This window comes from Anolis carolinensis, chromosome 2 (assembly GCF_035594765.1).
Source record: "Anolis carolinensis isolate JA03-04 chromosome 2, rAnoCar3.1.pri, whole genome shotgun sequence".
NCBI lineage: Eukaryota > Metazoa > Chordata > Lepidosauria > Squamata > Dactyloidae > Anolis > Anolis carolinensis.
Window position 1 is genome coordinate 136,269,744 of NC_085842.1, and position 15,620 is coordinate 136,285,363.

General features: G+C 39.8%; 1 protein-coding gene and 1 long non-coding RNA gene across 7 annotated transcripts in view; one reads left to right on the forward strand and one right to left on the reverse strand.

Annotated features, from left to right (window-relative positions):
• Positions 1-15,620, reverse strand: part of rnf157 (ring finger protein 157) — a 110,802-nt gene that overhangs the window by 6,467 nt on the left and 88,715 nt on the right. For 2 of the 6 annotated variants that reach the window (XM_062970626.1, XM_062970627.1), the window contains exons 14-18: positions 14,912-15,023; positions 14,032-14,240; positions 13,658-13,723; positions 13,159-13,207; positions 9,648-9,758 (exon numbers count right to left, since the gene is read on the reverse strand). In XM_062970626.1, coding sequence (XP_062826696.1) covers positions 9,648-9,758; positions 13,159-13,207; positions 13,658-13,723; positions 14,032-14,240; positions 14,912-15,023 — 547 coding nt within the window. Of the gene's footprint in view, positions 1-3,750; positions 3,792-9,647; positions 9,759-13,158; positions 13,208-13,657; positions 13,772-14,031; positions 14,241-14,911; positions 15,024-15,620 lie in introns of those variants that run through there. The other 4 variants (XM_062970628.1, XM_062970629.1, XM_062970631.1 and 1 more) reach the window with 4 other exon arrangements.
• Positions 4,258-9,470, forward strand: LOC134296256 (uncharacterized). The gene is made up of 2 exons (XR_010002878.1): positions 4,258-4,696; positions 9,231-9,470. It is a non-coding gene; the product is annotated as an uncharacterized LOC134296256 (long non-coding RNA).

Sequence of the window (15,620 nt, forward strand, 5' to 3'; positions counted from 1 at the left end):
CAGTCAGAATTAAGTTGTTTTTTTTGTTTGTTCTGTGGCCTGTGCACACAAGATTAGGCTAGACTGGCATATTGTCTGACCCAGAATAAAGCTACTTCATATGTTTTCAATTGATGTAATGTGACAAAATACATGAGGCCTTGCAGAAATACTCACTGTTTAAGTATTGAAGCAGAAAGGATGGGCATTTATTTGTATTTCTGCCCAAAGAGAAGAAATTATTACTATCCCATTTATGACATTATTTTCAAAACAAATGCTAGGTGGCCTGCAAAGTGGCTTTTTATTGCAAAGATAGCTTGCAAGAGAGGAGACAGACACTGTGAACAGCAACAGACTTTTAAAACATGAGCTCTGTCAAGAGGTGGGCTTCTTCCACACACAGGTTGTCAAGCAGGGGAACATTAAAAGGCTACAGAGAATTTAAAGGTACACAGAAATGCTGGGAGGTGGTCCGCAAAGTAGGGTGGATTATTTTTTATTGTGTCAGGAACAACACTCCACTTTCAGGGTGTGTACGAGTATGACACATATAATTATATTTTGTCCTAGTCATCACAATTGCTGCATGCTATTTGATGGAAGGTGAGCCAGCATGTTATAGTGTTTGACCACTGGACTACAACTCTGGATACGGGAGAATAAATTGCTGCATGTTCATGAAAAGCCACTGGGTTACCTTGACCAAGTCAGACTCTCTCAGGACCCTTCCACACAGCCCTATATCCCAGAATATCAAGGCATAAAATCTCACAATATCTGCTTTGAATTCGGTTATCTGTGTCCACACTGCCATATACTCCAGTTCAAAGCAGAGAAGGTGGGATTTTATTTAGCTGTGTGGAAGGGGCCCCAGTCTCCAAGGAAGGCAAAGAGATAACACCCCTCTGAACAAATCTTGCCACCAAACTCCACCCTACAGTCCCCATAAGTCAAAAACAACTTAAAGGCACAAAACAACAAATGTGATGGAAGCATCTCATTTGCTTAGGTTCAAAGAAAGATTCTCTTTAGAATGATGGATTCTGAGACTATTTATTTTTTACTGGATGGTTTAGTGATATTATTTGAACAGTTTGCTGAGTGGCAGCAGTCTAGATAATATATTAAGAATGTTAAAGGCAGTGCAGTCCAGATCAGACCAAATGCCCATCTAGTCCAGCATCTTGTTTCCTACTGATCAACTATACATACTTCTGAGAATCCCATAAGCAATACACAAGAGCAATAGGCCCCACCACTGTTGCCCCAATGGGAACTCAAGAGTCATGCCGCCTTTGATTCTAAAGATGGCATACAGGTGCATTACCATACCTTGTAAAGATGATGATTTGGCCGTGGATATATCACTTTAATACCAAGGTTTCTGTTCCAGAATCTAATTAGTACTATTTATTTGTTATGAAATATATACACCATTATTATTATTATTATTATTTTTAAATTAAATGTATACACAATTATTTGCGGTAGCCTGTTTACAAATAAAAGTCAAAATAGAAAATGCTAATACCAATAAAAACGCTACAGGTTGAGCATTCCTTATTCAAAATGCTTGGGAGCATGCTTTGGAGTTCAGTTTTTTCCCCAGAAATACAAACATAATTAGATATCTTGAAGATGGGGCCCACTTAAGAAACATACAATTCATTATTTTTATATACACCTTATATACATAGCCTGAAGATACTTTTATAAATATTTGTAATAATATGTGTATAAAAACAAAATGTGTATACACTGAACCATAAGCAAATAAGATGTTCCTATTTTGGCAACCCACGGGACAATCTTGGATATTTTGGAATTCTGGATAAGGAATGCTCAACTTGTGTTACAATTCAAAACTTGGCCATATCCAATCTGTAGAAAAGGAGTAATACATACCTCGAGTGCTACAAACATAGGGAAAATTATGCAGGCAGTGTCAAAAGAACACCTCAACAACCTAAACAAAGAAGTGCATCCTATGTATCTTGTGCCTGACAAACTTCCAAAGGCAAGATCCAGCAGAATCTCTTCCCTAGCATTGCCTATATGTGAAACTATGAGAAGAGTCCCTTTTCCAAAGATCTCAAAACACCAAACTGGGATGTGGAGTGGGAGGCTGCTCTCCCATATGTACTTGCACTCTAGGTCACTTGGACACTTATAATTCACTATCAATAAGTAACTGAATAAGCAGCCAGTGTAAATAATGGAGAATAGGCATGATATGACTTTGCATGCCCACATACACACACAAGTAACCAAGCAGCAGCATTCTGCCTCAAAGCTACATTAAAGGGCTGATTCACATATAGAGTGTTAGAGCAATTATGTTATGAGGACCTAAGGGATATAACTGTATACCAACTATCTTGATCCAGGAAGAACTGTGGTTGTATTTCTACCCATTGTAGGTATTTCTTATATTGGATTTATTATGACAGGTCTCTGCTGTTTTGTTTTTCTTATCATTTGGGAATTGCTTTCCTTTCAGCAAATATGATACAGTATGATTAGCATTAAATTAGTGGTGAAGAAAGACCTTTAACTATACACCATACCCAGGCAAATCTGCACTATTTCTGGTTTGTGTCTTATGAGCTTGCACTTCACTGATAGTAAGAACGGAGATGATATTCTCTCGTGACCAAATATCAAGTTTTGATTACCACTGTAATTACCCCTCTTCTCCTTCTCATCACGGAAGCCCAAACAAACAACTGAACAGTCTTTGTGGCTGGCAGGGATTTCATTTCTCACTTCCTTCTTTCTCTTATCCCTGAGAGCATCTACAATAGTTAACAATTATTTTGCCATTTTACATCTTCCCAATTAAGTCGCAGTGGCCTAAATCCAATAAATAAGAAAGACCAACTATATCAACAAGAAACTGGTAGGTCAATGCTTACGTAAATTCCATTGATTTAATGGTTCGGTTCTAGTTGGGATTAACAATACTATTTATGTCAATTTCTGGAAATGTTCATGTCCAGTGTTTATTGCTCTCTGAAAACTGTAGACGAGCACTCCCCTACCCTGACTAAATAATATGGAGCTACTTGCAGTGCTCTCTTTTCTTTCAGGGAATTCTGTTTCTGAGTCAGCAATACTGGGCAGAGAACAGACTATCCATTGCTACAATAGTGCCAAGGTTGCAGTAGCAAGCTGTTTCACTAGCACACAATCTACAAATGTGTACTCCTTGAACACATGTCCTGAACAGGCATGGCAGCCAATAAGTGGGGCATCACAATTCAGCAAATCATGCATGTAAACGGAAATACCATCATATAATCAGTGTTCTGTAGCCTGACGTTTCCTAAGTAATTTACAGTACTGTGGGGAAGCCCTTCTCTTAAGCCCCATCTTATACCGCAGTTTCTGAATGAGATTAACTGCACTGCACTGCACTGGATTATATGGGAGTGTAGAAAGACTCATATAATCCAGTTCAATCTGCATTATATGAGTCTACATTGACCATTGTAATGCAGTTCAAACTGCATTATATGGCAGTGTAGATGGGGCTTTGGTGTGCCTGTAAAAGTGGTGGAAGGAATTCCTTGATTCTGCCAAAATTTTATTTGCAAAGAGAAAGTAATGCCTTCTTCAAAAACAAACCAACCCCATGCAAAAACATGAGCCACTGTATTAATCAAACTATATATTTTAAAAAGAATATACATACATATACATATGGGGGGGGGGGAGATTATGTTTTCCAGTAGAAATGAACAAGAGTGGACTTTATATAGCTCATACCTATTCCTCAATGCTTATGGGACAGGACTCCGGAACTGCAGCTGTTTTGTAAAGAAGACCAGAAGCAAATGGTGAACAAGAGATATGACAGACAAAACAAATGCATATACTGTACATGCAAAGAAAAGACAAGAGAGGAAGACAGAGAGAGAGAGAACAAGAAATGACATCACTAGGAATGTTTCCTATCCTGTGACTCTAGGTCAGCCCAGAAATATTTTCATAAAAGCCTTTGTGTTACAACCCTTTGAAAAAAATTCCTAAGTCAATGATTCCACACAAAATTTCCTACGTGGACAACATGATCCCACTTCTTATATGGCTGATATATAATTTATATACACTCTTTAGCAACAAAATTGCTAAGAGAACAAATTAAAATAAATATGATATGACTCTCAAAACGGGGTTGCAGTAGTATGAGCAGTCGAAACAGCTTCTCTCTGGCTTCAGGATTGGGTTGTAAGGTTGGCACACACAGAAGACCTGCAGTCTGAATTCCTTCCACACCCTCACCTTCCTTTATTAAAATGTATACCTCAATTCAAGAAGGGTTAGAAAAACGATCCTCATCAGGGACAATAAAAGAACCGCAAGTGCTAATATGTCAAATTTAAAATGCTAACGTTCTGACTATTACATAAACCCTCCCACAGTTATTCAATGCTGCATGTGCTTACCCTAACTGCTTAAACATCAGACAATTTAGTTAATTGTGTGCTTTAGCAACGGTCAGAATAAATCTGGCTATAATTACAATAATTTGGAATTAACGTATCTTTATAACTGTGTCTTTTCATTTTGAGAGATTAATGCAATGTCTCTGTAATATATTCTGCTTGCAGCTGAGAAACTGCAGGTGGATCCTGCTAGCAACATATGCATGTGGAAGCTAGCAACATATGCAGGGAGACAGTCCTCTAGCTTTTAGCACCTCATCTTACCGGTAATTGCTTTGAGGGTATATGCTGTAATGTTTTACTCATGTTTTAGTTTACTATGTCTTATTGGATTTTTTAAATTATTATTTTCATCTCAATGCTTAATTTTTTGTTGTAAGTTTACTGTTGTTATGGTGCATTATCTTGTATTTGATGTGTCTGTACTCAATTGAAGCACTGAATGTTTGCCTTTTGTTTTGTGTCTGTAAATTGCCCTGAATCCCTTCGGGGAGAGAGGGCGGTCTAGAAGTAGAGTATCATCATCATCATCATCATCATCATCATCATCATCATCCAAAACTCCCCTATAGTGACTAATTAAGCCCTTGTACGGATGACTATGCTGCTGCTTTCAAATGGGAATCATAGGGATGGGGGAGGCAATTCAGATTATGAAGATACAACTGGTTTGGATTCTGATGGAAAGGATTAGAAGCGTGACCTCCATCTGAGAGCACATTTTTGTTTTCTTCCTCCTCTGAGCTGAGAAGAGTGACTTCTCCTTCACTTGAGCCACCCTCCGCTCCCACCATAAATAGAAGCAGAATCACTTACAACTGGATGGGTGGAGGACATACACATTTGTCATATGTCCAAGCTAAGGAAAATGCCTATTTGGAAACACAAAACCAAATACTGATTTCCATGCTACTGGATGTAAAAAAAAAAAGCCACTGTTGCACAGAACATTTCAAGTGTGAATGGTGCATGTATGGATTCACTGCTTTGAGCTTTTCCTCTCCCCACCAAGGGTGCTAATAACTCAGATCATGCCCTAGTCATATTTGGAAGAAAATTTGATAACACCTGACATTATTTCTTTGTATTTTGTTTTCTCATTAGCATGTATATATCAGAAGGAACTAATTCTCATTCTTCTGCACATCTTCCTTCCTTCCAAGTGAACCATCATAAAGAGTGGCACTTTACTAGCTGCACTTACCTTTGTACTTATTCATTCTTGAAAAAGAGAATCCAGAGACTAAGATACATCCCTCACCAGAAGAAGAAGAAAAAGAAGAGGGGGGGGGGTGGTGGTGGAGGAGGATGAGGAGGAAGGGCTCAGATGGGTTGGGGGTTACCCACTCAGATAAATCTAAAGCAGTGTACCTAGAGGGCAATTAACAAAAGCAGGAGTTCAGTCTTTGGGGTGAAGAAAATGGAGTGTGAAGGAAACTAGAGGACAACTTTAGAAGTGCTCCTTTGCCTTTTTGTCAGCCATACATAGCATGGTGCAAGCAATGTGTTAAAGTGCTCAAGACCACATGCATCTGTGGACAGGCAGTTCAAAGACTAATTCCCCATTCTGCTTCACATATAGCTTTTGTGCCACTGATGCAAGTCCATGCTGCTTCCTATATGCCTATAAAACAAAAATAGAAGCTTGCAGAAGAATGCACAATAGCAAGAGTGCAGCAAGAATAAGAGTGCTTGGCTTCTGCACCGATACAAAAAGGGTCCTGCGCAGAGGAGAAGGACAAAGGATTCCTGCGAGTAACAAGACCACCTCAAGGCAGAGGCAGTGAAGCCACATCTTGGGATGGCACATTCCTTGTCCAATTTATTCCATAGGGCTTTTGCTTCTAAAGTTTTATCAATAGGCAGGAAAATGTTTGGGCAAATTTTGAAAATGAACCTCATAGGATAAAACATGATAATTTATCTAAAGCATTTGCAATCTGGTTTGACTGCTTTAAAAATGAGGAAACAGGACACACAACAAGATTTCTATGTGTAGTCATTTGGGTCTTGGACTATGGTTTTGGAGACCAGGGCTCAAATCCCTGCTTGGCTGTGGAAAGGGGACCTTGAGCAAGTCACATTTTCTTAGCCTCAGAGGAAGGCAAAAGGAAACCCCTTCTGAACAAGTCTTGCGAGTAAGATACCCATGCTAGGGTCATTCTTAGTTGGAAATGACATGAGGTCACACAACTATGTTTGTTACTTCCTTTTGTGAGGAAATAGGAGGCATGAGAAATGTAACTTTCGCATGCACACAATATAGTTTGCTAGTCAACAGCAAGGTTGTCCTCAACAATTTCTTCATATCCATATACATAGTCAACTACCAGAAAGTAGTTCTTTTAGAAAAAATGCTGCACAGTTGCATTTCCAAAAATACACACAAACCCACATTTGACATTTCTCTCTCTTTTAAAAAATGAATACTATTTGCTTTCCTAAAAGAGTCATGCCATTCAATGTTAGAAATAGTCATTTGCAATTATGGACAATTTTTTTTTGTGGGGGGAGCACCAGATTTGCTGTAGTGCTATTGTATATGATAGCTCCTGTGCACTGTCTTCCAGTTCAAAGGAGAAAGATATATGTTCCCTAGTAACAATTCTAAAATACCTTGGTATACTTAACATATGCTTCACTACATGCCCCTGGTGGCGTAGTGGGTTAAAGCCTTATGACTTGAAGGTTAGCTTGCTGACCTGAAGGCTGCCAGGTTCGAATCCAACCTGGGGAGAGTGCAGATGAGCTTCCTCTATCAGCTCCAGCTCCGTGTGGGAACATGAGAGAAGCCTCCCACAAGGATGGTAAAAACACCAAAACATCCGGGCATCCCCTGGGCAACGTCCTTGCAGACGGCCAATTCTCTCACACCAGAAGCGGCTTGCAGTTTCTCAAGTCGCTCCTGACACACACAAAAACCTACATGCTCATTTTGTATAACAAGAAAAAAGGTAGAATAAAATCAGTTTTTTTCTGGCTTTGTGGCATTTCTGTATTTCACATTTTTGAAGAGATTCCAATTTTCTGAATGTCTTCCCACTAATTCACTTTACCTCTCTCAAAAGCTGTGAGTAAACACCCAAACCTATCTGCCCAACTGAAAAAAGGATTATAAACATTTGTCAGCTTAAAAGATCACAATTGGAGGTGTCATGGATACACACTAAATTGTATTTAACAAGGCATTTGCTTCAGATTTTGTCCAGCTCCGTGCTTTTTCTACTGAAATGTATAATTGGATGTACCAACAATTACAAGGACAGAATAGGGTGCACTATTTTCACCTTCTGGCTCCAAATGACTTTGGATGTGGCTGTATTTAAATGATTCCTACCCCAGAAGAAAGGTGGCATTTGTTACTATTGTTATATGCTTCTTATCTGCTGGCACATATGCTGTTTCACAGTAAAGCTTGGATTAACTACAGAATTTCCCAAGTGGAATTAATTATAAATTGGGACAAGATGACAGAAAAAGGTTTGCTTGCTAGCAGCTAGGTAAAAAAAAGAATGATTAAGAAAAATCAAAAAAGCTCTCCTTCTAAATAGCAGTGGATTAGACCAGCCAAGAAAATCTTTTAAAGGCATTACAAATATACAACCTTGAAGCTTTGAAGAAAATGAAGTAAGCAAGGGACGGGTTGCTATGGTTTTACTGACATGGGAGGAAAGGTCTGGTGCATCTCCATTTTGGAGATTTGGAGCATAAACCAGAAAGGTTAGATCCACTTAAGTCCTGCTGGAATCAATTAAATTTGAACATAAACAAGGTTTGGGGGACAGAATTTTGAAATGCCAAATTTTTCCTAAAAGGCACCCACAAACCCAATCCACCAAGGATTGTAACTGTGCAAGCCCCACACATTTCAATGAGACTTATGCAAAATTCTGACCAATGATTTTAAAATGTAGAGATCAAAGCTACTAGTTATTTTAATTCTCATTCATACTGGACCAGTAGTAACCATTTTAAAATTTCATTTTTCCTCCCAGTTCAATTTCATCCAGATCCACAAAAGAACATCCAATAAATTTTTTAACCATTCAGCAACCTGGAGGAGTGGAAGGGTTAAGGCGTGGGTTAAGAAAACAAAAACAAGTGTTGGCGTAGAGTGAACATGAACTTTCACATTGATGAAACCCAGTAGGGCAGAAAGATCAATGAAAGAGTAAAGACGCATAAAAGACATACCCACAGCTAGCAACAAAGTAAGGTTGGGATGAGATCCTGGTGCTAAGCTAAGAGATATTAAACATGTCTCTAACTACATTATGTTCATACTTGTTCACCAATTAACTTAATCACTACTAGGCTAGCTTTGTGTAAGGCGAGAATAGAAATTCAAGAAATTGGTACAATAATTCCAATTGTGGCCAGATTTGATGCTGCAGCTCAGTTTAAAGGACACAGACTATGTTGCACATAGATCTGCCAACTAAAAGAAATGGATTGTTCTTGGGCAACTTTTTCAGCATCTGTCCCCTGAGAATCATGCTGCTATGCCTTACGTAAGAGCCAGTCCTGTTAAGAGTGAGCAGCTTATGCCACCAGCCTTAATACTGGTGGGAAGAATCCCATCCCATCTTGGGCTCAGAATTGGAAGTTAACCCTATTTTGTATGCTATGTGTATGTGAACAGGTCTGCACTACACCCCACTGAGTACTTTCACTCTTATGGCTTTTCTCCATGAAATCTAGGTTATAGTACTTCTCTGAAAGGATTCAGGTAGCTAGGAGCTATAGCCAAATGAAAAATGGACACTGCCATTAGTACCATTTCTTGTTTCCTCCTCTCAGATTCAACATTTTTTGAAGAGGAAGCCAATGTGGTGGAAGACTGAAGACAGAAGGAAAAAGAAATGGAAGGAAACAGAGACATAAGTAGAGTAATCGTTTTGAAGTAGGCACTGTCTTGTAGGTTGGCTTAAATATGACTCCCAGATTTGCATCTACGAAAGACAAATGGGCTAGAGATCTTTGACCAGAGAAGTTAAACTACAATTCCAAGATGCAACAGGAAAAAGCCATGTTGTCACAGTTGAAGTTTACTCTTACTACCTACTTCAGTGTGTTGTACATCTATATGTATACACAAATATTAGTGTTCCAATACCTGTCAGAGAGATGATAGTGATTCAGGGTAGGGATGAGGGTATGTTGGAGAGTCCCCCTCCATCTCCCCACAAAGTTCATGTTCAGCAGACTGCCACTCACCAGGTAAGCAGGCCTCAGAGCACAGCTTATTGTCCAGTGCTTTCACGCTTGCGTTGCCAATGTCATTGTTATTGTCACACTCCATACCTAGGTATGCGCCTGTCCTTTGGCCTGCAAGGGAGTTAATGCAGTTAGCAAGGGGATGAGGGCTTTGAGTGAATGTTTTTCCCTCCTTAAAACAATGGAATATAAAATATTTTGTATTAGTAATTGGAATGGGGGAGAACAACATGAACAACAAGTGGGGTAGAGAGTGGACAATAAGGCATTTGATTGGAATGTGTCTGCATTAAGCCATCCAGACTGGTTTCCTTCCAACCACCTCCATTTTCCTGCTGTTGTTGCCAGTGTAGAAGGTTATATCTGACATCTGCCTTCAAGGCAATAAGTAAGCAGGCACAGAAATACAGGTTATAGAGCAGCCTGTGAAATCTGAAGAAAACAGTGTCTAAGAATCCCTTATGGTTTTGCAACTGCTTGGCCTATATCCAAACCCTGCAGTGGATGTAAAATCAATAGTACTTAAAAAAAACCAAGACATTCTTTACTGTAAAGGTCCAATAAATTGTTAATTCCCCAACAAGTGCGACACAACAGAAATTCACAACAGAATGAGGAAATAACATGATAAGAAAGCATTATTGATCTGGCACTAGAAGGATACCTCCCTCTGGGCAGCCACTCTCTTCAGGCAGCCCTGGGAAATGAGAGCTCTGTGAGGAGTTTCCATGGATTTCTAACAGACTTCTCATCATTTTCAGAAAAAAACCTATATTTTCTAAGATCCCCTGAGACTTACAATGGTATTAAGCTAAGGTTTTTCCACACTATATAATTATAGCACTTTGATACCACTTAAACATGGCTACTGAATTTGGGAAGTCTGCAGTTTGGTAAGGCACTTAATCGCTTTCTGGCTGTGAATTCTCAAGACCAATCCCAGGATTTCACAGGATGCAACCATGTCAGATGAAATGGAATCAAAGTGGTATAAGTATGTGATGCAAAAGATATATAATAATCTGCCGCACATAATATAGTAAGAATCTCAGCACGAATCTGCCAGTTCTGGAAGGCCTTGAATGCAACAGCTTCTGGTAACAAGCAGAAAAATATGATTATCTTTGACATCCATTTCTGAGCTACTTTAGTGACAGCTCTGTGCATATACCTGCCCATAGCTCATTAACATACCGTGTACTCATTTCTAATCATATAGCACCAACTATAAACCTCAGTATGTAGCCATGGCAGCAAATTGGGAATTATAGTACTATAACTGTGCAGTGTGAATTAGTCTCAAAAGCAATTTCTAAATAAGAATGCCCTTCCCTTGTCCAATAAAAATGTTCCTTTATTTTAGTTAAGATAAAATAAATACCTATAGATAACAAGAATATCTCAGTACTGTTCAGTCAACCATCAAAGAAAAACAGAGGCATGGCTGAAGACTCTGGCTTAACTCATTTATGGAGTGAACTGGTGGATCATTGCTGCATGACAGCTGTCAGAGGCAAGCATGCAAGCTCTCTGGAACCTCAAAAGCACAAGAAGCACCAAAGCAGCAACTCTGGCCAAGGGAGGCAGGGGTGCAGGGAGCAAGAAAGGGAATGGTATAATCCGTTGACCCACAGAAAAATCATCATGGCATATTGAATTCCGCCATACACACCTTCATTTAAAAACAAGTGAGCTATATGGTGGCTGGTTATGGAGGGTGCCTAAAATGTATTAAGGGACAAAAAGAAAAATGCCATGGTCTGCCACAAACATGTCTCATACTAAAGAGCTCCCAAGAATTTACAGTCCACTTTGTTTATTGGTAAATATATTCATCTCTGCTGCAAGTTTTGTTACAAAGAGCATGAAGCAGCTCCTCATTAGGCATACTGATCGATAGATAAGGGCCATTCTGACAACATCTGGAGGTAGAAGCCTGCAACTAATGGTCAAGTTTTATTTGACAGTGATCTGTACACACTTTGTGGATGCCACCTTCTAAAATCACAATACATGTGTGGATCTGACAACTTTACACTCAGTAAGCATGCTGTTGACATAGGTCCATGCTTGGTGCTAACCAGGATGATCTTGTGTTTACTTCTAAAACTGAACTCTGAGATTCTCACAGGCCTAAGAAAGCCCAAAAGTTAAACAGGAAATCCCTGAAGGATGCAAACAGGCCTTGTGAAGAGATTCTACGAAGTGGAGTTTTACTTACTTTCTAATACTAAAGAAAGAGAGTAAGTACAGTGTTCCCTCACTACTTCGCAGTTCGCTTTGCGTGCCCTTGCTGTTTTGTGGTTTTTTAATGAACACTAAAATAATAGTATAAATCATAAAATAATATTATAAATCCCTCTTTCTACTTCCTTCCTAAGGAGAAGCCTAAGGAAGGAAGGAAGGAGAAGCCAAAGGGAGAGAAAAGGAGGCTGAAGTAGCTTTGTTTTCGCCTCAGAAGGCATGCGCGTGCTTGAAAGGCGAGGAGGGGACAGAGACGCTACTTGCCAGTAAGATTGTAAACGACAATAATATAGCATCTCTACTTTGTGGATTTTCGCGAGTGGTCCTGGAATGTAACCCCCATGATAAATGAGGGAACACTGTATCTCTATGAGAGCTTTTCAATGAGCCTTCTGACAATCTTGAACCAAATTTGTATGGGGACAAAGGCCCACAGCAATAAGTGAATGGCACTAGCCCATTGGGGAAGAAACATACAAGGAACAACTCATCCATGAGTCCGCAGAATATGATAATCTATAAAGCTGTGGTTCTCAGCCTGTGGATCCCTAGATGTTTTGGCCTTCAACTCCCAGAAATCCTAACAGCTGGTAAACTGGCTGGGATTTCTGGGAGTTGTAGGCCAAAACCCCTGGGGACCCACAGGTAGAGAACTATTGTATTAAAGGAACATACCTAAGCCTAAGCACATATGAAAATTTCCAAGTAAAACTCTGTATTTAAAATTACTACTATCAACCATAAAATTCCGAGAGAAAATGCATCTACGAAACTTGGGGTAGATGGACCTTTACTGGACCAACTTACCAAATTCTCTTTTTGGCATAAATGAGGTGATAAAAGTAGAGAAGGACAAAGAATAACTATTCTTTAAAATATGTTAAACTCTGTAGATCATAGTTTTAAGAAACGAACAGCTTTTTAAACCTCTTTCTTCAGGATTAGATGCAAATCAAGTGAATCTTCACCCCAATATTGTAGAATTGAAACATAGATGCTAAAAATATTTTGGAAAAACTACTGAATCCCTTCATATTAAAGTTCTGCTTATATATTTTGGCTTCAGTTTCTAGCTCATATATGGAAGATGAGATTTGTCATCCTTTCCTAATATATGAGCATTTAATTTAACCCAGATCTCATTTTACCCAGGAACCCATCAGACATGGAAGCCTTATTCGTTCCTGTTCTCCATTATAAATGCTGCCGACTGTATATGAATCACAAATAAACATGGAAGACGGATTATGGTTCATTGCTCTGTTACCATCTTCCTGGGTTGGGGAGTCATCCTCTTCTTCCATGACATCATTCCCCTGTCACAAAAAATGACAAGGGGTGAATATTAAAAATAAATAAAGAAATTTGCCAGGCACTAATGAAGTCTGAAACCAATTTATTGGATCTGAGGTCCCTACTCCTTACGTATTTTACCTGCAAGAACCTGGCATAAGCAACATACCAAGCTGATGCATGTGGTACAAATATTCTGGCCTGTATTGCTGCAGAATATAGGCAGGAATAACACGCTTAGGTGTTCCTGTGCCACCAAAATTATTCCCTTAACCCACCGTATATTTTTATTACAGTGTTTTATTTTACCCTTTGGCTCCCAGCATGATTTTGAAGGTCTATGGCACCTTGACATTTGTCTCCCCAAAACAAGATTATGTATAGCTAAGTAACAGGTATTGACCTTTATGTGAGGCACCAGTTCCATTTAGAGGCCAAATCTAAACCCATCTTTTCTAAATATGGAGCTTTACCTCTGCATCTCGCTCCTCTGCTGAGAGACTGACGAAGTTTGCATCCGGAGATTCAACAGGGGTTGACTAAGAGAAGAGAAGGAGGGGAAAAGCTGGGACTTACTGATGAATTTCCTGTAGGGACAGGTTAAGGTGATATTGCACTCTGTATCAGAGATATCAACACCAACACACAGCACATGACCTACACTTCTTCTTATCTCATTTGCTTTTTAATCTCCTTTCAAGAAACAATTAGCAAGACATGGATGACAAGTCTGCTTGGCCAACCTTACCTGTGGACAATCGTGGGTTTCACTGAGAATGTGAATCATGACCCTCATTCCCCAAATCCCACTGGAACCTTGACTATCTCATTGGCTTATGATACTTACATCTCCTTCTGAAGGTGCCCCACTGGCAGCAGCAGGGGATGGGACTATGTTTCCCCTCTCTTCTTCCTCCTCCTCCTCTTCCTCCTCAGTGCCGGGAGCTACATAGGAGCCTGACATGGAAGACATGGTGTCAGTGCTGATCTCAGAGTGCTGGCTTTGGGAGGAGGCCATGGACATGACTGACTGTGCCAGACTGCTGCTAGCGGGATCTAAGGAAAGAGGGGAAGGTGCAGGCAAGATACGGTCAGGGATACTGGTCATCGTCAAGAGACAAGCTGACTTGGTAGCTGCTGGTTGTGTTTCCCTTTGGCTCCATGTGCTGGGAAGGTAGAAAAACTTTTAGCAGCTTACAGGATCTAAATCAAGTCACTAGTCCTGAACAAGTTAATTCTTCATTTTATGGGGCTTTGAAATTGGGCATTCTGCTCCTCCTTGGTCTCCTCCTGTCCCTGCCTCCTGTTGCTTTAATATCACACCCAGCCCCTAGTCTCATGTTTTCGGACAGTTTCTGAACAGTTGGGACAGTTCACACAAAATAAATCCTGCTGATAAATCTACTTATGCTTCTATTTGTACTGCTTCCCAATCTTCAGCAACACCATGGCACATTGCTAGTTAATTAACACATTTCCCAGGGAAACAGGAAACCACCTTTAAAAACATTTTTTTGCAATGCAAATACACACTGCATATGCATCTATCCCATCCATTCAGCTTACACTGTGCTAGTGTTTAGATCTGTAGTTCTCCTAAATTAAGGAGTTCAGAAAGATGGTAAGGAACAGGAGAATGGAACTGAAGTTAACTCTTAATATATTTGGCTATGAGTTTTATAGTCATGTGCCCCAAGAATCAAGGCAAATAATCTTCCTTGTTGTACCTTCTGGGGAAGAGATGGTAGAGGAAAGAGGTGTCCCTGTACAGGAAGATTGGTCTACTGCTCCTGAAGAGGATAAGGTGAGGTTTTCACTCTCTGGTGTCACACCACATTCCTGCAGAACATGAGGAAAAAAAGTTATTTCTAGGGAAGTAACAACTGTCATTGAAGATAGGTGAGCTGTTGAAGGCTTTCATGGCCGCCTTGAGTCCACTTTGGGGTGAGAAAGGCGGGGTAAAAGTATCGTAAATAATAAATAAATAAATAATAAATCACAGGGTTGTTGTGTGTTTTCCGGGCTGTATGGCCATGTTTCAGAAGTATTCTCTCCTGCCATTTCACCCACACCTGAGTTCTTTCTCCCACCCTGGAACTTCCACAGATATATAAACCTTTCTTGCTTAGCCTTTCCAATATACAGTACCACACAAACTTTGAGGATGCCTGCCATAGATGTGGGCGAAACATCAGGAGAGAATACTTCTGGAACATGGCTATACAGCCCAGAAACCACACAACCCTGAAGATAGGTGAGTTCTCCCCATCTTGTATTAAGTAATATCAGGAAACACTTGAGATATTCTGGAGGACCAAAAGTATTTTTAAAACTCTAGGATCATTTTTAGGAAAAAACGAAGGCCTTTTAGTATTCACTCTAGCCTATGCAACATTTTGGCTCAGTTCCATAACATGAGGCAGAGCCAATCTGAAC